The sequence below is a fragment of the Lepisma saccharinum genome, chromosome 16 (genome assembly GCF_977018435.1).
Source record: "Lepisma saccharinum chromosome 16, izLepSacc3.1, whole genome shotgun sequence".
Lineage (NCBI taxonomy): Eukaryota > Metazoa > Arthropoda > Insecta > Zygentoma > Lepismatidae > Lepisma > Lepisma saccharinum.
In genome coordinates, this window is record NC_139244.1 from 19,674,222 (window position 1) to 19,697,779 (window position 23,558).

At 37.0% G+C, this 23,558-nt stretch overlaps 1 protein-coding gene across 2 annotated transcripts in view; it reads right to left on the reverse strand.

The window, feature by feature from the left end:
* Window positions 1-21,646, reverse strand: part of LOC146000318 (salivary alpha-glucosidase-like) — a 28,165-nt gene extending 6,519 nt beyond the window's left edge. Inside the window, exons 1-8 of one of the 2 annotated variants that reach the window (XM_083137829.1) lie at window positions 21,202-21,646; window positions 8,974-9,153; window positions 7,851-8,008; window positions 5,629-5,754; window positions 4,108-4,316; window positions 2,926-3,109; window positions 923-1,175; window positions 82-277 (exon numbers count right to left, since the gene is read on the reverse strand). In XM_083137829.1, coding sequence (XP_082993955.1) covers window positions 82-277; window positions 923-1,175; window positions 2,926-3,109; window positions 4,108-4,316; window positions 5,629-5,754; window positions 7,851-8,008; window positions 8,974-9,153; window positions 21,202-21,595 — 1,700 coding nt within the window. In that variant the 5' untranslated portion in view covers window positions 21,596-21,646. Of the gene's footprint in view, window positions 1-81; window positions 278-922; window positions 1,176-2,922; window positions 3,110-4,107; window positions 4,317-5,628; window positions 5,755-7,850; window positions 8,009-8,973; window positions 9,154-21,201 lie in introns of both variants that reach the window. The other variant, XM_083137828.1, reaches the window with a different exon arrangement.
* Window positions 21,647-23,558: the final 1,912 nt, after the last annotated feature.

Sequence of the window (23,558 nt, forward strand, 5' to 3'; positions counted from 1 at the left end):
GATGAATTTATGAATTTTTCATGCATTTTGTTAGGAAAGGTTAAATAAAAATTATATCTATGGATTTAAAATTACAATTACCTTGTATATGCAAGCACGGTATTGTTTATAACTCTCACGTCCAGAGCACCGTACATGAATGTGTCTGTATTTCTAGCATGGACAAGACGTTTGTAGACTTTTAGGTGACTTCTTTCAATATTCTGTTGCATTTTGACATTCAAAGTTTTGTAGTTTGGATTTACAGGGAGCCAGGTCTCGTTAGCTTCTGAGAAACCTAAAAAATGGAGCAGAAGTTGAAATATACATGCGATATTAGCTCTTTTTCCAACATAAAACTTTTTATTTTTCACTATTTAGTATTACAAGCAGCACATTCCTTGTTTTCACAATTGTTGCCAATTGTAACAATTAAAAGTTATTCAAAAATATTGATTAATAGTGCAAGTATTCCACTGTGACTATATGCGTAAATTTGCCAGAGTTTTCCTTGAAAGTATTCAAAAATTACGTCAGGATATTAACAATACCTGTTATGTATCACAAAGTCCACTTTTTTACATAATGTGGGTGAAAAAGAAATGAAAATTTTCAAAATACCCAATCTCTGGAAAACTTCTGTGTGGGTCTCTCCAGTATCATAGTGGTAACGTCATCACCTTGTAATTAAAGGGTCCCAGGTACTATACCCGGTGGAGGCACATGCCACAGTGGTTCGGATCCTACTTTAAACTGTAGGTCCAGTCCCGATAGACTTTCTGTGCATGAAGTGGACTTGGCAACAACAATTCGAAAACTTTTGCATTTCTTTCCAAAATAAATCTTCCGTACTGATTTACGTAATGCATTCTTCCTATTGATGCTGCATATTCCTGTGGGTATTCCTTTTTAAAATTTTTATTCAGATTCAAACAGTACATACCTGCATTTATGCCATCGCTCCATTGCATTGGTGTTCTTACTGAATCCTGATGTAGGTAACTATAGGCATCCAGTCCAGAATTGTCCTCCGGGTCAGCCTCGTCTGCCAAGAAACTGTCAGCATCTTCCATGCCAATTTCTTCTCCATAGTACGTAACAGGAGTGCCCGGTAGAAGAAGGACAATCATATTAAGGCCGTCTACCAATTCGTGTCCGTAACGAGAAGCCACCCGGCGATTTTCATGGTTTCCAACCTTAAAAAAGTAATGATAGAGGGAAGAATTACAAATTTATGTAGAGAAAACTTGGTTTCAAGTAATGTAAGGTGTATATTTAAATGGTTGTGGTTTTTATTTTTCAATATGTCATTGATAAAATCTTTCATAATAAAATTCATCAGATGTTTGGGGCTTGCTCATTGTTCAGGATTCTGGAAATTGTGAAATGATTTCCTGAAATCAGGATTGGGGCGGTTTTTTTTTTTCTTTTCCTTTTTGTGTGTGCATTCTGAAAATCTGGATCCAACACAACCCTATGGACTTGTCAAAACTTGTGTAATCACACACTTTTTCATCATTTCTCAGGCAAAATCGAATTAGTTTTTTCTTACTGTGCATGTGAGTTGTACGATTTTCAAGTTAGATTCTGAATACTTGAGTAAGTTTTAATTTTAAGGAAGTTTTTTCAGTACAATACAGTGTAGTTGGCTGTTTACATAACATTTCTGCTCCTTCTGTAGGTAAAAGAAATGAGTTTTGATATTTATATATTTGGAATGTAAAAGAACGAAAGTAAGTGAGTCATTTTTAGTAGAGTTCCAGCACTGTAAGAGGGAAGATGGCTACTGGCCAGCCAACCTGTAGGCATGCTGTCTTACAAATTTCAGAAGACTCTTTTTGTGTTGATTCTGCATTTCTGCAAAATAATAACATTTTGGAACTGATTCCAATGCCAACAAGTGTTTCGTCTAACTTCATTGGGTCTGATAATGCAAATGAGAAAATTGTGAAACATTACCAATTATAAAATAATGATCGTGCTCAAATTCTAACCAATTTTGTTCGTGAGAAAAAACATTGTGGCTGGAAATCGATAGAAGGTTGGGGGTGAACAAACAATTTTCTCAAACCATTTCAAGTTCTATGCTGAACCCATTTCGTTTGTTGAGCCATTGTACTCAATTTTGTGGGAAAATTAACAATATTACATAACTGTAGTGAATAAAAAGTACCGCAAGTTTGAAACTCGAAAAGTAGATGCATAATTAAACTGAAAACTACAGCAATAATAATAATAATAAATCCTAGCACAATTTCAGAATTTAAGCAGCACTTATTATCCTCAATCCACACAGCGACAGGGAGGGGGGACAAAATCAAAATTCTTGCAAAATCTACAATATCATCAATGCTATCATCGTACACTTTTATAGGTTCACATTAAAATATTTCATAGTTCTAAGGGGGCAAGGGCCCCTTGCCTTACCTTGTGCATGGGTCTGCAGCTAACATTCTAAATTAAATGGATAGTACAAGCGATATGTATGACTGTAACTGAACACATTTTTCAAACCTTCCTCGGTTTACCCTAACTTCTTCCTACACCCCCAAAGCAACGAGTAAGCCACTGACGTGCTGTCAATAATAAAACAGCAGAATTTTTTACACTAAATTACAGGCTGTCTATAGAAATATCAGATTTGAAAGTAACTTTGTATTTTTTACGTTAAACCATTTGATATTGATTTCAACCAATATTGGAAGAGTATTTGTAAATCACCAGTTTTGATGTTTTTATTTCTATACCATGGATCAATCTAGAAGGTAACTATTCTCGTACTATGTGAATCCTAATCCAATTTATGAGTAAAATAAATAATGGGCATTTATGTGTGTACCCATATCAGTAAAACATTAACACTGATACATCCATATTCAGTGTGGATACTAGGTATATTTAAGTATTGTTTTCCAGTGCTTTCTTCATAGGTAATAAACTTACTACCCAATTGGGCCAGGCACCATCTGGGATGCTGTCTGTCCAGTCTTTGATCACATCATGTAGCTTTTTAGCTGTGATTTGGTCTCCAATTTCCGGAATTAATTCAAAGTTGATTGGTAGTTGAGTCTCATTGCCGTAGTAGGTGACTAGCTGATCCACAGGAAAATCCCCTTCAATCATTAGTGCCCTAAGAGATACAGAAATATATTTGTTATATATATTTTATAATTACCTTGACCATTTTAATATGCTTGTATGTGTGCATGCCACAACTGCTAATCTAAGTTTTGAATGTCAGTTGCTCTAGTCCAAGAAATTGCCACCAGAGATGCTCATCTTAATTTTTACTGAAAAGCTTTTGAGCACATGCAAGCTTGTTCATGTTAAATTGTGTAATGCAGAGATATTAATTTACTATTTGTAGGCTGTAAATGGAGAGATTTGCAGTTTAAATGTTGCAAAATGAAACAAGTGAACAAACAAAGCAAATCTTGCATGTTTTATTTTTAGTTCTACTAATTTTTGGAGGTGGGATTGAATCCCTCCTCCTCTCTTTTAGCACACCCTTGACCAAACTCATTATGTGGAAAGAGAAAAAAAATGTTCCCTACTTTGATTGGTTGGTTCATTTATTTCATGTTGTGTATTTGTACTATTATGTTAATTGCAATGAAGGAGAAGAGTGGGTTATGAGCAGGATGGTTCAAGAAAATAGAGGAAAGCGAATGTTCTTTGTTAAAAGTATCGATCGAAGATTGTTGTTAGTATGGTAAGTTCAACTTATTGTTTAGAGCTCTCTCTCTCTCGTTTCCAGCCAACCTCTGTGAAATAGTGATTATGACAGTATGCAACAGTGCCAGGGGTTTCAGGTTCAAATCCTGGCCTTGGCATGAGTGTACTTTGTGAGTGTCCCTCCATCAATTTTCATCATACCATCACTGATTCTCATGTTTTTAGCTGTAGTAATATGTCGTAAAATTAAATTTAGTATGTTGACCATGGATGTTGCAATGCAAAAAATATAATATCAGGAGTAGGAAGAAATATTCCCTTTCTCAATAATTCAAAATATCACCCTTGTGTTGAAGAATACCATGTTCCAACAAAAGGTTACAAAGTTCTGTGAGTATGACTTCACATGAATATTTATAATTAAATATCACTAACACATAATAACAAAGGTACCTTGTGTCGTCTTCTGTAGAATAGTTGCTGAGGATGCTTTTAAATTCTGCAAGAACATCTAATGCCTTGAACTTATTTATTGATTCAGGGTTATCTGGGTTGTTTCTCTGTAGGGTAGTTGGAACACTTTCTTCTTCTTTAAATAGCTGGGATGCCGAATGAATACAGAATCCATCTACTCCCATTTCGAGCCAAAATCTTAAAATATCCTGTAATCAAAAGAAACAAATCTACTGCATTTTTTCTTATCAGCTAAAATTCAGCTTTATTTGACACAACTACAAATGGTTCTAGTGAGCAAAAACATTTCAAGGCCATAATACTTCATGCAAAATACTAGTTAATTTCATTGCTATTTACCTACATTCAGGGTGTGTACTGGGAATTTCTTGAATTCCAAGAATTATGCATGAATTATTGGCACTAGTAATTTTGTGTGGATTTCTTCACAAATGTGAAAAACCCATGAAATGTAGATATTCATAATGACTTTGATACAGTTGTGTTGCTTTTATTTTTATCTAGGAAGAGAGAATCTTGTTAAAAAGAATCGGTGGCATTTATGGTGGAAAAACCAAACAAAACCTAAATTTTGTAAAAGTTGCTTGCCACATGACTTTACAGTATGCAGTCAAGCAAGTCATGTGATACTGACAACTCTAATTTTTTTCTGATCATCTAATATAGGAACTGCGTAACTCAAGTTATAAAGCAAACAGTTAGTATTATGCTTTGACTTTAGTAATAAGTGGAAGTGGAACGAATTACACCATGGTGAGATTTCATGCAAGGAACTGTTCCAAACTTCTGAGTGTGTAGTTTCATGAATGCAAGTTTGCATATCTACTGCAATTAAACATATATAGATCTCTTATACTTTATTGACCTGATCATAGACGTCCACAGGATTTTTCAAAGGAGGGGCAAGGCAAGGAAATTTTTTTCCAGGGGGCAAAGGAGACATATTTTCCCCATAATAGTGATGCCCCCTCAAAAAAAACACTGCTTCAGTCTGAAATTATCATGTTCCTTCAACACCCTTATAATAATTAACATAAATTACTGTGACTGAAATGAAATGGTGTGTGAAATATATATATTTTCAGGTGGATATTCATGTCCCCCTTTCCAGACTTCATGGACCTGATGTATGCATAATATAAATGTATTGAAAGCAATGATTCCACTTAATTCACAAGTTAAATATGAGCTATGCAATTCCAGTTCACATTCATTCTCCAACCAACTCACACACTGCACATGCACAAGGCTGGCAAGAAAATATGACGAATTACAGTTTGTCCCAACAGGGAGATGATTTATTTCCCTCTAGCTTTGTCAAGGTTTAGATATTCCTTTGAGATGACAAAAATGAAAAAGAAGCAATGTTAACAGCAATTAATTTCAATTATAGCTATTGTTATTAACTTTCCACCTTGATTTTGTGGAAGATACTCCTTAAAAACTGAAATTATAATTTATCTGGATACTTGAATACCAACCCTGTGCATTGTTCTTTACCTTGATTTCATCCAAGACTAAAGGATTTTTTAGATTCAAGTCTGGTTGCTGATCAAGGAATGTATGAAAGTAAAATTCTTCTCTTTCATCATTCCATTTCCAAGCAGGTTGTCCAAATATATTTTGCTGCAGAAAAAAGATAAATATATCAATCACTTATTCTACACTTGGAACAGGTAATAGTTTTTAACGTATGCTTTATACACACACAAAAAAAGAAACAACTATGTTGACAGAAGTACTACAGAAATATAGGTCTTATAAACATAAACTCGAACAGATACATACAGTGACTAGAAATCATTAGTACATCATGAATTTTATGTTTAAAGTCGTTTTCCACAGAGGCAATGAACATCATAAAGTGCAGTAATAGTAAACATATCATTGCATAATTCATTAATTATTTGCACTAATGAAAACTACATGTGTGAAGAATATATCAAATTCACAAAATGACACATTAATGAGGTGAAAAATGTCTTCATACACCTTTGATTAGTTATTGCGCCAATACTTTAATACAATTGAATTCATGATGAAAGTTGTGCGAATTACTCACAAGTTTAATGTATATACAAGGTAGAATCAAAAAGTAAGGTAACAAGTTTTTTTTCCACAGAAACCTTTATGTCGTGGTTGCCTAAACTGTGACAGGGTATACATGACACTGCACACTAACATTCCACATAGTCACCATATTTGTCTAAGCACGTGTTCCAGCGGGTGACCAATGCATCAATGCCACGAGTGAAGAAATCAGTGTCAAGGCTGTCCAACCAGGTTTTCACTGCATCCTGTGCCTCTTGCACTGTGTTGAAGCGTCGTCCTCGAAGATGCTTCTTCATTGATCCGAACAGATGGAAATCGCTGGGTGCAAGATCAGGGCTGTATGCGGAGTGTTCCAAAACCTCCCAGTGGAAACGTGTGACATGGTCACGGGTGAGCTGCGCTGTGTGAGGTCGAGCGTTGTCGTGTAACAACAATACACCCTCCCTGAGTGCTCCAGGTCGTTTCCGACGTATGGCCTCTCTCAATCTGTCCAGTGTCTGGCAGTAGGTCACAGCATTGACAGTGGTACCACGTGGAAGGAATTCCAGGTGAATCACACCAAGGTGGTCCCAAAAGATCGTGGCCATTGTTTTCCTTGCACATCTTACTGTTTTAAACTTTTTGGATGGGGGCCATGATGGATGTTTCCACATCATGGAGGAACGTTTGGATTCCGGTGTCCACAATGGCACAGGTGTCTCATCACCCGTGATGATGCGATACAGAAATGACGACCCTTCTTGTTGATAACGGATCAGGTGGATCAGACTCATGCCCATTCGTCTGCCTTTGTCATAATCAGTGAGATTTCTTGGTACCCAATGTGCATACACTTTGCGGTAGCCAAGCGTGTTGTGCACAATACTGTGCACAGAACCATACGAAATGTTCAGTGCATCTGCAATGTGTTACAGTGTGATTCGCCTATCCTCCCTAATCATTCCCTCCACCTGACAAATGTTCTGGTTGGTAGCTGAAGTTGACGGTCTGCCACTTCGCTGATCATCATTAATGTCAGTCCTACCATTTTCAAACTCCTTACATCAACACCACACTTGTTTCCTGGATAACACGTTGTTTCCATACACTCACAAGTTCCCGATGGATCTCGGTTGGTTTCTTCCCCTTTGCATGCAAAAACCTGATCAGACTTCGCACTTCCACATTTGACCATGTTTCCAGTATCCCTGCCATCTTCGAACTGCGATTCTCTGCAACTGTGTCACCGTGCTGCTCTCTAGCGGTCACCAGGGATACTATCCATCAATACCTACAACACACACAAAAAAAACAGTTACTAGCATATCGTTGTACATTTTCAGGGCACTTGTTACTTAACTTTTTGATTCTACCTTGTATATATATATTATTAACTTATGTTTTGCGAGTATCGAGGTAACTCCTGCAACGTTTCGGGATGCAACTGCTCCCTTCTTCAGGCTGCTCACATTTCATTTAGGTTATGTATAAACCTATGGAGAGTTCAACGTGGTTATGATTTATACATAACCTAAGCATGAGCAGCCTGAAGAAAGGAGCAGTTGCGTCCCGAAACATCGCAGGAGTTAACTCGATACTCACAAAACGTAAGTTAATAATATATATATATAATACAATTTTAATACAATTGGCACTGATATTAATTAGGATACGTAGGATGTACACCATACCTTATTGTTCGGAAGACTTGGTTTTCCATTTATATATCCTGAAGGTGGACTCCATATGTAATAGTCATTGTATGGTTTCTCTTTTTTAATTGATCGCAGAAACCATTCATGCAGATTGCTGGAATGGTTTGGAACAAAATCCATTACTAATTTCATTTCTGCAAAGAGAACAGCCAAAAATCAACTAAATTGTCTGTCTGTGCTCAAGGTAATATTTACTGATGCACAGGCAATTCGTGAAGTGTAATCAATTATGCTTGACCTTAAACTTGTAGAACAAGATCTGATTTTTGTTGCTCTTAGTGAACAAATGCTGCTGAGGTTTTGTGAGTTATTTCTCTGTAGGCATGGAAAATTCATGAAATTTTCAAAAAAGGAAAATTTAAGATCATTATTGTGCTAAATATACTTTTAAACCCATGAAAAATGTCACTACAATCTGCAAATCAATCCCAACATGTAAGAAAGACTCAAGTTGTCATTAATTAAACATACTGTTTATCATAAGTGTGTTCAAAATAATTGGTTTACACTGCTTTATTCATAACTTTTTTTTGACAAATTATTATTCTTTGTCATATAATTACCTTGGGCATTGCATGAACAAATTATTGTAATTTTCCAATATATTTTTATTGCGCATGGCTAATTATCAAATTTATCAATTTCTAAATGTTTGTACTTGCATCACTGGCTTACAAGAGTAAACAGCATGCCATCAACGTATCTGTAATGTTTTCTGTGAAAGCAACTTTACGAGAGTTCAGAATTTTCTACAATAGTTCATGCATTACCCCTTGGATTAAAAAAAAATCATTCTTTCATAATCACACACATATACACTTCAGAGTAGTCCTAAGATGATTGGTATAAAGTTGCATCATCATCTTTATCAATGACTCTCTTTAAAAAAAAAAATTAAAAAAATATGCCACAGCTACACAGTGAAACAGAATGCAACGTAAACGTACTTATTTTTAGGTCATCAGAATACAATATGAAAATTTGATGTTATAACTTCAGAAAAAGAAGATTGAAATTGCTTTGTGTCTTCCATTTGTGAAAATGAGACAATGCTTTGTTCCTGAATTGAAAGTTATGAAATTGGGAAAAGAGGTATTACCTTTCTCTTTCATTGATTGTAGCAGTGACTTGAAGTCATCAAATGTTCCATAAGTAGGATCTATATCCATGTAATTCTCAATCCCATAACCAAAATCCTTTAGTGTTGATTTGTATATAGGAGATAATCTCACAGCTTTTACTCCTAGCTCCTGAATGTAATCAAGTTTTTCTTCTACACCTGTAAGAAATATAAACAGTCAACAAACAAGAGTAATAACTCCATTTCCATTGTTTGTTTTTTTTAAATTTATTTATTTAAGTTTGGGGGACCAACACATTTAGCTGCCCAATTATAGGTCTCCGCTAATTACATTTAAAAGTTACAGCTACAAATATACATGTCACACATATACAAGTAAATTTATGGTTGATTACATTATCAGAATTCAGTAGCGTACGCAGGGTTTCATGAAAGGGGGGGGGGGGTTATATTTAAAACTTTCTCCAAATTTACATTACCATTGTTTTATTATACTTTAATTAAATAATAATACTTATAATTAATTAATTAGTTGAATTACTAGTAATAATACTACTAATACCACTACTACTATTAAGTAGTAGAGATCTACATAAATATAGTATGTATGAAAGAAATAAAACGAAATTAATTTCTAGTAATTCGATTTTTAACAAATTCTAGAGCATTTTTTCTTTCTTTCTACTCAACGAAATGAGACATTTTAAAGGTGAAGAAAATCCATAAAAACAAGAAAATATATTAAAATAAATTGAAATAATCAAAGTACGGAACTCATCCAAGAAGCTGCGGGGGTCTGGTCAGTAGGGCATCTGACAACCATGCGGGAGATCCGAATTCGATTCCCGGAATTGATTGGAATTTTTCGCCACATTAATATCCCCGATAATTCACATCTGGATTGTCTCACTGTTGTTACCAACAAAACATTTTACAATAGTTAAGCTTATTGTCATTTGAATTCAGAAATTCAAACGTGCCGCGAGAAGGCAGACTGGTGACAGTTCTTCTTGCCACCCTAGTCTTTGTCTATACATTAGCCGCTTTCAACGAACCACGAAATTTCTTTAGTTAATGCTCATTGTTCACACAAAAAATAACATTGTTGCAGCCGAGATACAAAACAACTTTTTTGCTCTTTAAAATCATAGTTGACCTTATATATTATTTTCAAGGCATTCACTCTTAAAGACGCGTGTTTGGAATGCTGTGCTTTTCTCCATGCTGCATGGGAATAATAATTCAAATTATTATTATATTATTATTTGTAGTAGTAGTAGTAGTAGTAGTAGTAGTACTGTCGCAGGTCCTTGACAGTGATAAATTGGTCATTTTTATTTTTTCCACAGCATTTTTCATAATATTTCAAAAGCTCAAAGGGGGGGGGTTAAACCCCGTAACCCCCCTTGCATACGCCACTGTCAGAATTTGACATGCTAATATAGAATATGCTCAGTCGAAAAATCACATAATATAAAAATAAAGCAAAGAATTTTTGGTATGTGCAAAAAAAATAAAAAAATAGAAATTCACCACACAAGTATTACAATAAGTGATCATTATTTTTTCTGACAGCAGAATTCAACTAATGGTTGTAGTGGCGAAGCATCCTAAGAGGCCCAGAGGCCGGGCCTACCCTAATATATTTGTCTATTACGGATTATTTTATTACTTATAATTTCATTAAATGAAACTTAATTAAAGAAATCTGAAATTCTAGTTCTTCCGATAATTACCGCAAGTTTCCAACCCTGCCTGGAACTCTATCTGCCCATTCAGCGAGGCCCGCCTGAGAGCGCCTCAGCTGGTCCCATAACAACCTATGTGATTACTCTCAGATATCTAATCGAGACTAGATTAAAGTAGAATCTGAACCAATGGCTCCAAGGGGAATAAAACCTGCTACTTCTTGATTATAAGGCGAGTGCGTTATTCACTACATTATCTTTTACAATCCCTATCTCGACTTTTTTGAACAGTAGATGAGATTCAGGCAATATGTTATCTTAAAAAATTCACAGCCCCCCCCCCCCCCCTGCCAATCCCTGCTCCGTCCTGTGCATACTCTTCCAGAGACAGCACGCTTCGCCACTGAATGGTTACATGTAATATATTCAATATGGAATATGGATATGAGAATATTGTAGTATATTTCGGATGCAATATTATCAGTGCAAATTGATGTATTTTAAAGTTTTACATTGCTTTTCTTCTTGTTTAGGTTAATTGAAATGATGAGGACGAAGGAGCTTTTGAACAAGGAAAATGAGAGTAATACAAAACACTTTTTGAGTCAAGCAACACCTCATTTACAATGAGCTAGCTGGTTGACTCATGATCTTGCCTCTGAAAGTGGGATGGAGTCCTAGACAGCAGTGCTCCAAGTGGAGGGGAAGGAAAATTCATGAAAAGGTATCCCTGTAAATTGTCTTCATTGTCACCATGTTAAACATGCGAGCATCCTCCAGCTATCCCAAGGCTTGAGTAAATATCCCTCGCCCTCATAGTTACTTTCTAGTCCATAGGCTGCTGAGCAGAGCATTGACTTCATCTAATCACCCTCATCGCCAGAAAAGTCTTTGATTTAAGACGTTACAAAGTTTTCTTCAAATAATCTCTCTCACACACACATACACACGTGTGTCCAAGGAGGAGAATGGCCAGTCACAACATGATTGAGCCTCAATGGCCTCAATGGCCTTCCTCTATGAAATCTGCAAGATCTGCATGCTTCCACTAGCAAAACACTATGCACATTTTGAAAATTATTATTATTATTTTTTTTTTTTTCAAAATACTGGTACAACCAGTGTTGTGGCTAGGTGGGGAGAGGGGTACCTATATTGCCATCTTTTCCTGCCTTTGATGTTCTTTTTTTAGGAACACTGATCCAAAATGGGAGGGGGTATAATCCACATCCCCTTGGGCATGCCACTGGTATAACCATGGAACAAGTTGAAGCTATAGAGAGCACATTCATGGTTCATTCGACTTTTCATTTCTTCAGCTTTCTCAAAGCTCTGAACTATTCTCTACCTTAACCCATTTCTGAATTTAAAGCTTCTTGAAAGCTCGGACACAAAAATCTTCACATTGAAAATATGTTAGAAATCTTTTTTTTTTTAATGTAAATATTACTTCCTAATGGAAATTGCATGCTTTTGGAGATAATATTGAATATATGAAAATATATTTTTATTAATGAATCTACTTAACTAACTATTTGCACTTGTCAGACAAATTTTCAGGGTGGTGCCCACGGGGATACTGGCGTAGAATGAGCCATCAAAATTTTGGGGAAGGGGGATTTTTTCCTTAAGGTAATATAAAATTCAAAATATATATAAAAGGAGTTTGCACCGTAGCATCATACTGCAATGTGTGTGATGAGGCAGGAGAGGGGGATTCAGAATACATATCCCTTACTAATTCATTTACTTTAGCTGGTTTCAAGTTACTTTTGCTACTAACTATGTTTTATCCAATAGACATGGCCGTATTTAGAGGGGGGGTTTCTAGGGTTCAAACCCCCCTCCCAAAACATCTGACATGTTGGATTAATGGAAGTTCAGAAACCAAAATCTGTAACTATTTTCAATTTTTTTTTCGAAGCATCACACAAATACAAGGAGACAATGTTGAAACGATAGAGCTAGAATTTTCATACATTTGGAATTCTGAAAGTTGAGTGAAACAGGATTTATTCTCGGAATTGCAGCCCACCCATGACCCCTGCATTTTCATTTATGCTGTCCTCTTTCCAGTTTAGTTCCTGCGTCACAAGGAATATACACTGAAAATTCCCTTATGATTATCCCAAAATTTTCTTTCCAACTTTTAAATTCCCTGTCCGATAAAGTTGAAAATCCCCCTTGATAGGAGTTCAAACCTAGGATCTCCAGTGTCGTAGCGCATTATGCGATTGAGGTTACAATCCATGCACCAGGCTAAGTTTTTAAAGAGAGTAACTGGTTCCACACTTTTCAAAATTCCAAAAATTAAGTTATAAGGTCAAACAACAAAAACTTTAAGACTAAAATTTATATCTAAATTTTAGAGCTTTTTCTTGAATGTATCTTAAAATTTGATAACAAAGTATAATAATTGTGCATTTCAGTACACACTGTACGAAACGTAAAAAAAAGAAAACAAAAACAAAAAAAACTTGTGCTCGATATTCACTCATCTGCTGAATTGAGTAAGCCCCCTTAAGGATATAATAATAATAATAATAATTATTATTATTATTATTTTGGAATAAAATTGTTTTATTATTATGAAATTTTAATTATTATTGTATAATTATTGTTATTATTTCTATTATTCAAATTTCTGGCGACGCCCATGGGAACAATTATGAATGAACCCCCTCCCGAAATTTTTTCTTGCCTACGGCCATGCCAATAGATGAAGAGAAGGAGGAATTTGGAGCGGGTGGCAGGGATGCAGATCAAGGTAAATTGTTCAATGAAGCTAAAATAACATGATTTTCAGTAGGAGGATAGCAGGAAACGCTGTCCTAATTAAATATTCTATGGGGATTATGACTTGACCTGGGAGGGCGGGGGCGGACGCTCTATTGGCTCTGTAGCGGGGAACCCTTGCCAGGGCAGGGGGTACTGTACCCCTTCTAAATATTTGAAGAGGTACAGTCAAGACAAGGACAAAGATAATAGTAGGGAAATTGTCCATCGCTATTTTGATTATTTTGTTTTACCCTGTGTTATTTTAAGGAATGTAATTTTGTTGATTTGAAGCAGGTGTTTTTCTCTACTCCACATTGTGAAAAACAGACTGAATGAAAATTGTGATGGACAATTCGTCTACAGTTTCTTTTGACGTTGGGTGTACAATGTACAGTGGGATACATGAGTATTACCGTGCAAATTGTCCATGACTATTTTCATCAATTTTTCTCTTGTGACGGATTTTTATGTATGCTGGTGCAGAAGTTGTCAACGCCTTGTTTTGAGTTTTCTTTTAATTCTTGAAGCTCTTATTGGGTAAAATAAAGTTCACGAACATGGTGATGGACAATTTGCACGGTAATACTCATGGATCTGTGTACCCTCCAGTTCCTACTACACTTAGCTATTGCCACTTCCGAAAACTGGAGCATAAAACGTGTCGCAGTCGTGACTTTTTTTTTTTTTACGTTCAAACGACCCGTTTGGCTTTAGGCCTACACAAGGCTTCATTCTTTACGTGCAAGGGGTGTGTTCACAGCTGTTGGCAAATCACCCACGTTATCTTTAGCTTCGTAACTTGAGACAGAAGAAACCCTAAAACGCTATCTGCCTGATTAAAAAAAAAAAGCTTTTTTGGCTGATGCAACATTCGCATGAAATTACACCGAATAAACTTGTAATTTTGGGGGTCAGTTTGCATTTGAATTTGAATACAATCTTCGATTACAGGAGGATTGACGACTACTCCTCTATTGAGAATGATGCGATGACCCGCTTTTTTTAGGATGTTTCATTATGTTCGTTTATTGAACTTCTAAATATCTTGGTCTGAGGACGGGGGAGGAGGTAATCGCGTTCCCCCCCATATCTTATTAATCGGCCCATGATAACTATTAGTTAATTAATTCATTAGCACAATGCAGGAGCGCCAAAAAACTAAACTTAACAACTGTTTGGGGGGGGGGGAAGGACAGCGCCGTTTTTTTTAAAAATATATGTCTTTCTTTCCTACTTGTCATTGACCTAGGGTTACCAGACGTCCGGTTTTTTCCGGACATGTCCTACATTTTAGCCTTATGTCCGGTGTCCGGGAGGAATTTGAAAAATATTTTTGAAAAACATTTTGAGCATCATATAATATTAATTAGGAAAATTAAAAAAAGGTAAAGTGCTCCCCTGTGCATAGCACCACGCCATGAAGGCGTATAGGGGGTGTGGGGGTAACGCCCCACACTTTCTTGATCCGGTCGTGAGTGGGGGTGATGTGATCAGCATCACGCCCCTGACCGCCTTTACCTCCCAGGGTTTCCCCCAGGTACCCATGTTATTCGACACTGGGTGGGCGCCGGGGCCGCTTCCAACGTTAGAAAAGTTCCCGGATTTGAACCGGCCGGGGATCGAACCCGGGACCTTTAGCATGATAGTCAGACGCGTTACCGACTGAGCCACCGCGGCCACCATTAATTAATTAGGAAAATACGTAACAAAAAAAAATCATGCAAGTTACAAGTCTACGGACTGCGCTTACAAACTCGATAGTAAAATTTATTTTGATTCAGTCATTGCCCAAAAAAAAAAAAAGTTTGTCCTGCTAGAAAACAAACGATAAAACGGAAGCAATTAATGAACAAAGTTTTGGGACCACTTTCTGATGATGTCACTGTTCAATGCCTAAGCGGAATTTCTTGGCGTTTATACTGATGAAATAAGGTGCTTCCCATTCTTATTCAAAATTTTGATTGTAAAGCAGGGTTATAGAGAACAAAGTTATTCAGGGTGCCTGCCAGTCAAGAGAGTAATGGAAGTCAAGAAAAAGTAAAGAAATCAATAAAAAGGCAATAAATTATTCTTGTGGTCAAGAATTTTTGCTATCACAATGACTGTTTGGTTGATTTAGTTTATTTTACTTCACTTTTTCTGTCTCTTTGGCTAATCGCGAAGATGAGGATGAATGATGGTAAGATAAGATGGAGGAAGGAACAGTTACAAACATATAGGGACAACAGACACAAGCCCCACATAAGATTATACTGTCTGTGAGTCCAGACGCCAAAGGGTACCGGGTTCGATACCCGGTGGAGAATCATAGTGGTTCGGATCCCACTTGAAACTGTAGGTCCAGTCCCGATTAGCCTTACTGTGCACAAAGTGGACTTAAAACACCAACTCAATCAATCAATCCAGATGCCAAAGCCTTGCTAGTCTGCAAAAAACAGTCCAGGATGCATTAGATAATAGATAAAGCAGATCTAATTCTCTTCTTAAATACAGCTTCAGTTTTCATCTAGGGGTTTCCATTATATAAATATTTATTTTCTTAATTACAAATTTCCAACTTTACCTAAGTAGGGTCGAATAAATAAACGTTAAGAAAAACAGGAAAAGGTCTAGAAAAGTCCAGAAAATGTCAACAATTCTGGATGTGTTAATTTGGTAGACACCCTGTTATTGAACTAAAAACTACCCAAGATGAAACTTGGTAATTACGGTAATTGCTGAATATTTGTTTGCCATTACAAGTCATAATGCAAATGTTGAGAGAGTACTTTCATTACCATCTGCACAACAGACTCACAAGAGAAATAACTTTTTTCATAAAGTCTGTAAAATGTTTGGTACTGGTCCCTATAATTTCAAGAGTTTGACTGTCCATTCTAACCTTAATATATTTTGACTAAACCTGAAATTTTGAGAAAAATTGGCTCCTCTGAGAAGTATGACTTAAATCATGTAGTAAGAGGTGCATAAGTTTTGAAATTTTGCATTTATGAATTTATTTTTTAAAACTGAAAAGTGTCATTTTTCAATTACTTTCTAACGTGTTCTATAGAAATATGTATTATTTATTGAGAATGTTTTGTGTCCTACATTTTGACTTAATGTCCTACATTTTGGGACAGCATGTCGTACATTTCCCTTATAGCGATCTGGTAACACCCTAGTCATTGCCAATTTCCTCATTTGTGACTTTCATCGGGTTGTTTTATAACCGACACTATTGACGCTTCTATTTCTACGTGTTGTATGTATGCTTCTTCTTCTAATCCACAGTATAGCGGAATCAAAAGTCCCGCCTTCGAGTCTGGTCTGGGCATGGTGTTCCCTTGCGAGTGACCCTTAATCACTTTCATCTCATCGTCGCGACTATCCAAAAGTTGCAGACAAGCGATGCAAGATATGAAAATGCAAATCGTAATCGACAATAATTTGTTAATTTGCTTCTTTTCTGTGAACAGGAACTCGGTGTTGCACGTTCAAATTTCCACTATCCTCGCCGACCTCCGTGGTGGAGTGGTTAGCCCGGTGTGCTAAGACGCCAGAGGTTACGGGTTCGAACCCAGACCTGGGCATGGGTGTTCTTTGTGAGTGTTTCTTCATTAACCTCATCTTCGCTATTAGCCGAAAGTAGCAGAAATGCGAAGTTAAAAAAAATCCTCACTGAGGTTTTAAGTTATATTTTCCAAATTCGGATATTTACTTCACATCTTTTTGGTAATTTGAGACCGTCAATAACCAGAGCAAAGAGATAAAATAAATATTATCTCCCTTAGTGGTGACGTAACATAAATGTGACCAGCGTGACATTTTAGTAGCAACTAATGTACGTTCCTCTGTATGTAGTGGTCAGACCTTATTCAATAAATCTTGAATCCTTTTCGTGCACATGTGAGAGATTGTCTGATTTGCAACGAAGTGAATTTGTGTCAATTTGTAGTCAGTGTATTTGTTTTAAGAGTATGGTTACTTGATGCTAAAACTGTTAATAACTTTTCCTAATAATGTATAAATGTATTCTTGAATAGTAGAAATATGGAAATATGTGAACCAAATATGGGGTGTACGAGAATTACTAGTAACCTGTTATTCAGTGAAAATGACTAGTGCTACCAAAAGATCTACACCTAAAATGAGAAATTCTTACAGTATCTAGTTAACTATGAAAAAGATGTTTGAAAAGGGCGAGAGCAAAGATAGCATATTTAAAAAACATAAACGGGCTCTTGGAAAGGTAGTCAGGGAACTTGAACGCGAAGAAAGAAGATTGAAACGCCAGGAACAAACTATTCAAGAAGACCTGAAAAGAATGGTAAAAAATAACGAAAATTTGAACGTGGTCAAGATTAGGGCCGGAGATTTGGTGAAAACCCGCCAAGACGCTAGGAAATTCACCCTAATGAAAGCCAACGTCGAAAGCGTCAGTGCAAGAGTAACAGCGTTACAATCTGTGAACGCCATGTCAGCCGCCATGTTCAGTCTCACCAAAGCGTTGCATGCAATGAATGCGAGAATGAAACTTCCTCAAGTACAAGCTATGTTGTCAGAGTTCCAGAGACAAATTCAAATCGCAGACGTGAAACAGAGTATGTTGGATGACGTCATGGACGATAACGAAGCAGAGGATGATCAAGAGAAGGAAGAAATTCTGGCACAGGTATTGGACGAGCTAGGTCTTCAGGTCGAAGAAAAACTTTCTACTTTGCCTCTTGCAGTAAGTGGGGCATCCACAAGTACAAAGGAGCCCAAAGTACCTGTGCAGGATCAAAATGTAGATATTGATGACTATTTGGAAGCCCGTTTAAATAAATTACGCCGCAAGTAAACATATTTGTAAACGCATCGTTGTACAGAAAGTGAATTTGATTTGAACCATGCCAAATCTGCAAAATAAATGTACGGAATAACGGCAAATATAAACCTCTATTAATGCTTAACATACGTTTGTTGGAACGCAATTAACATAAAATGTTAGTGCATGCATACAAACAGGCACGTATCCAGAAATTCTTTTCGGGGGGGGGCTAAACATCATTTTTTTTACAGGGGCATAGATAGAACCTCGCAAAGTTTAAGGTCGATGGTGGCGATTCAGTCCCAAAACGGGGGGGGGGGGGGGGGGAGGCAAGAAAAGTTTACTTTCTCTTGGTAGACAAAGGTTAGCATTAAAAAGCCATAGTGTTGGGCCAAAAATGGAGAGCAACTGTCTCCTAAATCTGCCACTGTTTAAGCGGCTGTTTTTTCCTTCTTTCAGAACGTGATATCGTTACATTTTGTATCACGTGACTCCTCTGTTGCAATGTACGAACGTTGTGTTTGTGCCGAAACGATCTCAGTATGTGTATGTATGTCCGTTTCACGAAGCTGTTATGCAATGAACAATCCATTCGAATGTGTTCTCCCAGGTTTGGATATGATCCTTTATGGCCTTCGAAACTTAACCTTAACAAAAATCCTAATTTTCCATCCTTGTGACTTGGATCTTCAAGATTTAGGAAGAATTCAGACCGAAGGCACACACATGTCGTTTGCAATGAGTGACCCAATCAACAGAAACTTTTCACGCCGTACCGGCACAACAGGCTGCACAAGCCTGTGTTCGATTTGTGAAATCCTCAAGCGACACGTATAGCTTGTAGCTTCGGTGTGAAACCTGGTGGGTCAATCTCATTGTCACCTTGAAACGGCAGCTCATGTTGACCACAGAAGAAAAATATCTTGTCAACCGGTGGTAATGTCCCTTAGTTTTATTCTATCTCCTTTTTTCTGTGCTTGTTAATTAAACAGGCAACATCTTACGGTTGGGCATACACAAGAGATGTGCCATGCAGAAATTTTAGCGGAAAATGCTGACTCCACCAGGCATACCGTGCCATTTCTCTACAGCGACCAAGGAATATATAAGTATTTTACAGTGACAGCAAAAGATCAAGCGAAGCCAAGGGTGACTCGGTAGCTTACTTGGTAGAACAAAGAATGGAACGGTATAAGCTATGCCAGAGACCCGGGTTTTGGAGTCATGGTCGAGCTTGCTTTTTCCGCTAAAATTTCCAGATATGCAAACATCTTCTTGCTTTCTCTTCTCAACATTCATAAAATTTTTGGCCTTCATGGCTGCCCCTCTGTGGTAGTTAGTGTTAGATTGTTTTTTCCAAAACAGTTGACTTAAAAGTCCTTTTTTAACCCACGAAACTCTAGGACTGCATACACGAAACTTGGTCCGGTCACTAATAAATCGTCACTCAAAACTAAGATTTTCAGTCGATCTGTGCAGCTTATTTCCTTTTTTTTTTTTTTTTTTAAAAAAAAAAAAATGATGTTCCAATGCCCATTACTGCTGAAATATTTACTTTAGAGACCTTCGATCTCTTCGGCTCATGGCCCGAAACTAGCAGCACTACACTGTCGGCAATGTCTTCAGCTTTGGACCCGAACTTGTACTAATAGTGGTAGACTTCAGCAATTTCTAGGAAAGTGTGTCACTAGTCCTCTTCCCCCCTCTCCCCCTGAATCTCTACATATATTGACATATAAAACTGTCAATGGATACTGACTGATTACTAATCGACTGTCACACTTACTCGTGAAGTCTTATTGAATTATTCTGCTGTGACAAACTGTGAAATTGAATCCGCATATTTATATCCATATTATATTCTGGAATGTTCCGCACTTTTTTTGTAGTAATGCAACGAATCGCCCGACTCATGGCGCTACCTTTAACAGTGCTTTGTTGTGCAACTTCCAAATGCTGACAAATCTTTAAATAATGCTAAACTTCATTTTGACAACACCGAAAGAGCAAGAAAAGTTTACATACAATACTATCAATAACAGGCTTATCCTTCAGGGTTCTAGAACATTCTCCGCCTTTCCTCGATAATTATATTTCTCCTTAAATTATAATCACAATATTTTATTTCACACACACAAGCCAAAAACCTCATTTTATCTAGTGTAAATTGAAAAATTTCGGAGGGGGCTCGAGCCCCCTGAGCCCCCCCTCTGGATACGTGCCTGCATACAAACCTAAAGCACAGATTAGATATATTTAGATTAACAAGTCTAAAGTAAACTAGCGTAATTAAACTAATGTAAACAATACAAATGTTAATGTGACATTGAACTCGATAAATTGACCTCACCGAACAAAACTTAAGATCAACATCGAAACACCAATAAATCATAGTGTAATATATCAAAGAAGCCTAACCTAACTTATCCAAAACTACCAAACTTAACCCACCGTAAACAAACCTAACCTAACCTAACCAACCTAACATAAAAGAACCTGACCTAATTTAACCAAATCTACCATAATTAATCATAATGCAAATTAATCTAAACAGGTTTGATTGCCTCGTATTTTTTCATGTTCCACAAATGTCCTTGTGGTAAAGCTTTCAAAAGCAAAGTAAGCCATTAGATTGTGTTCCCAATAATATATTTCTATTCCTGCATCTTGCAAAATTACAAAGACAACGAAGAGCAAATTGAAAAATTTGGCTAGTGATGATCTATTCCACTTTTGCATTCGTATTTTTTGTTATTTAGCGTCACCTTTCTTCCATTTTTCGCCTATCACGACGAAATATTTGCATCTTGTCTGAAAAGAAGTCGCCATACACTTATACACAGCCGTAGTTGCCATGCAAGCTCTGTGGCGCCCAAAATAATCCCTTCGCCTTACATTGGACTTTTCTACGCACTTAAACCGTTTCAAACCATTCTAGCTGTTATCCCCCTCCACTTGAATGTACAAAACAGAAATGAATAAACTTACCTTTTAAATCACCAATACCATTGGGAGGAGTTTTTCCATCACGAAAGGAGGGCACAAACAGATGATACAGGGGGCTTTTCTGCCACCAGTCCAATGGCTTGGGTGGGTAACACTTGGGGGAGACGACCACCAAGAAAATAGCAGTGAGAAGAGACAATGTCCACAGAAACCAGTACATAACGATTAAGAATAACCGTAGCCTTCGCCAAAAAGGTTCATTCGCATACTTGATCAGTTCTTCCTTCGTTAGACCCGAGAATGATCGCGTCAAAACTATTTCTGGATACTCCATTTCCAGTTTAACATGTCCGTTTGATATCGCCTTGTTTTCGTCTGTACTCGATTCAGAACTCATGGTGAGTTCGTCTCTGTTTGAATCTTCTGATAGCACCATGCAGAAAAGAACGTCGAGACGCTGCGTGCAGTGAGGATTGAGGGTCTTGCGTCACTGAATATCTTCGTGCGAGAGACCAACTGTTCTGGATTCGCGCCAGTAGTCTACCCCCTTGTGTGGTATTTCTGGACGGAAGCCTTCACCTAGAACCACGTGCTGAGCAAAAGAACATAACTTCCATCCTGCATGGCCTCCATGTTTGGCAGGTTCTATTTGGCTGTCGCGAAGAAAGCCGCGTAACTTCTTCGGATCGAACGTTTAGGCTGACTTTAGTTGCAGTCTTTGAATTATTGACAGAGTGATCGAACCACAATTGATCTGACTTAGAGCACATTGCACACACACTTAATCTTCAAGTGGAATGTTATTTTATTGCGTTTGACGCACCAGCAATGGCGGTGATTAGGGAGGGAGGGAGGGACAGTTGCCCCACTTTTTGTCAGTTTTGCCCCTGCACTATAGCATCTTAATGCTGAGCCTTGTCTGTCAGGAGAAAGTATTGTCCTTGCCCCCTTACTTCTCTAATACACAGCAAGGGGGCTCAAATCTGTGTGTGAAAGTGTTCTCCTGAAGTACATGGTGGAATAAATTTTCAAGAATTGTGCTTACAGATGTTTCAGAACAGTAGAGAAAAAAAATCACACACAAGTGAAGGAGAAAGTGTAGAAGAAAGGAAGAATAAAAGGAAAGACAAAAAGAGGAAATAGAGAAACAGTGGACGAAAAAAAGAGATAAACAGAGGAAGAAAGGGTGAGAACAACTAGAAAGAAGGAAATAAAGAGATCTGCAGAGCAAGTAAGAAAGAGGAAGAAAAGGAGATAATAAGGGAACAGAGGAAGAAAGAGAGACAGACATAGAGAAAAGTGGAGAAGATAGGTTAAAGATAATATTAAATGCTATGAAGACAGGGGCTTAATTCTTTCTACTCAGTTATATTTACTGCGTATCTAGAAATATATTTCGGGATGGGTCCTGTTGCGCTAATCTTGCTTGGTCCTCAAATCTTCTCGCATGAATAATTAAAAATATGGTCTGGATGCTCACAAAGAATCAGGGCCGTATTTAGGATCTGTAGACCCCTAGCCTGAACCTGTTGTGAGGGTCCTACCGGGGAGAAATTTTTTTAAAATAATATTTCAATTGAAAATAATATTTTAATTTTAAAAATAACATTGTAATTTTAAGTGAACATGTTAGGAATTTTTTTTGAAAATAATATTTCAATTGAAAATAATATTTTAATTTTAAGAATAACATATTGTAATTTTAAGTAAACATGTTAGGCAAATGAAAGATAAAAAAAGGAATGTAACAAACAAGCAAATTTTATTTATATTTAATTCAAATACAGTACTTTCCCAAACAATCAGACTTAAAATGAAAGTGGCAGATAATCTTAGTAGCTAATTGGTTTGCGCCTACACTTCATACTAATGAAGCTACTTATAATATCTTCATAACTTAGTTGTCTTAAAATATCACTTGCAATGCTGAGCATAGCCAAAACGTTGAGTCTGTCTTCTAACATGGAGGTTCGAAGCCTGTTTTTGATCAACTTCAATTTTGAAAATGACCTTTCTCCACTGCTGTTTGTGACCATAAGAGAGAGGTACATTCTTAGAGCGACTTCGATATTAGGAAAATAATCTTTGACGTTTTTTTTTCTTTCCTAGGAGGATTTTATACATCCATCTCTTCGACGTATTTTATGATTATAAGAGGGCCCGCACAACAGTATTAAAACAAAGCCATTTCTTATTTTAGTCTATTCAAAATTAAAATTTTTAAACAGTTTTCTCTTGTGATGCGGGTCCATAGGCTGCAGCCTAGATAGCCTGCGCATAAATGCGGCCCTGCAAAGAATAATGAACACCTACTAAGTTAGAAGACCTAGACGTAAACACTTGTTCGAAGTTCACTGATCGAGATTTCAGCTTTAAAAGCAGACTGTGGGTACGCAGTT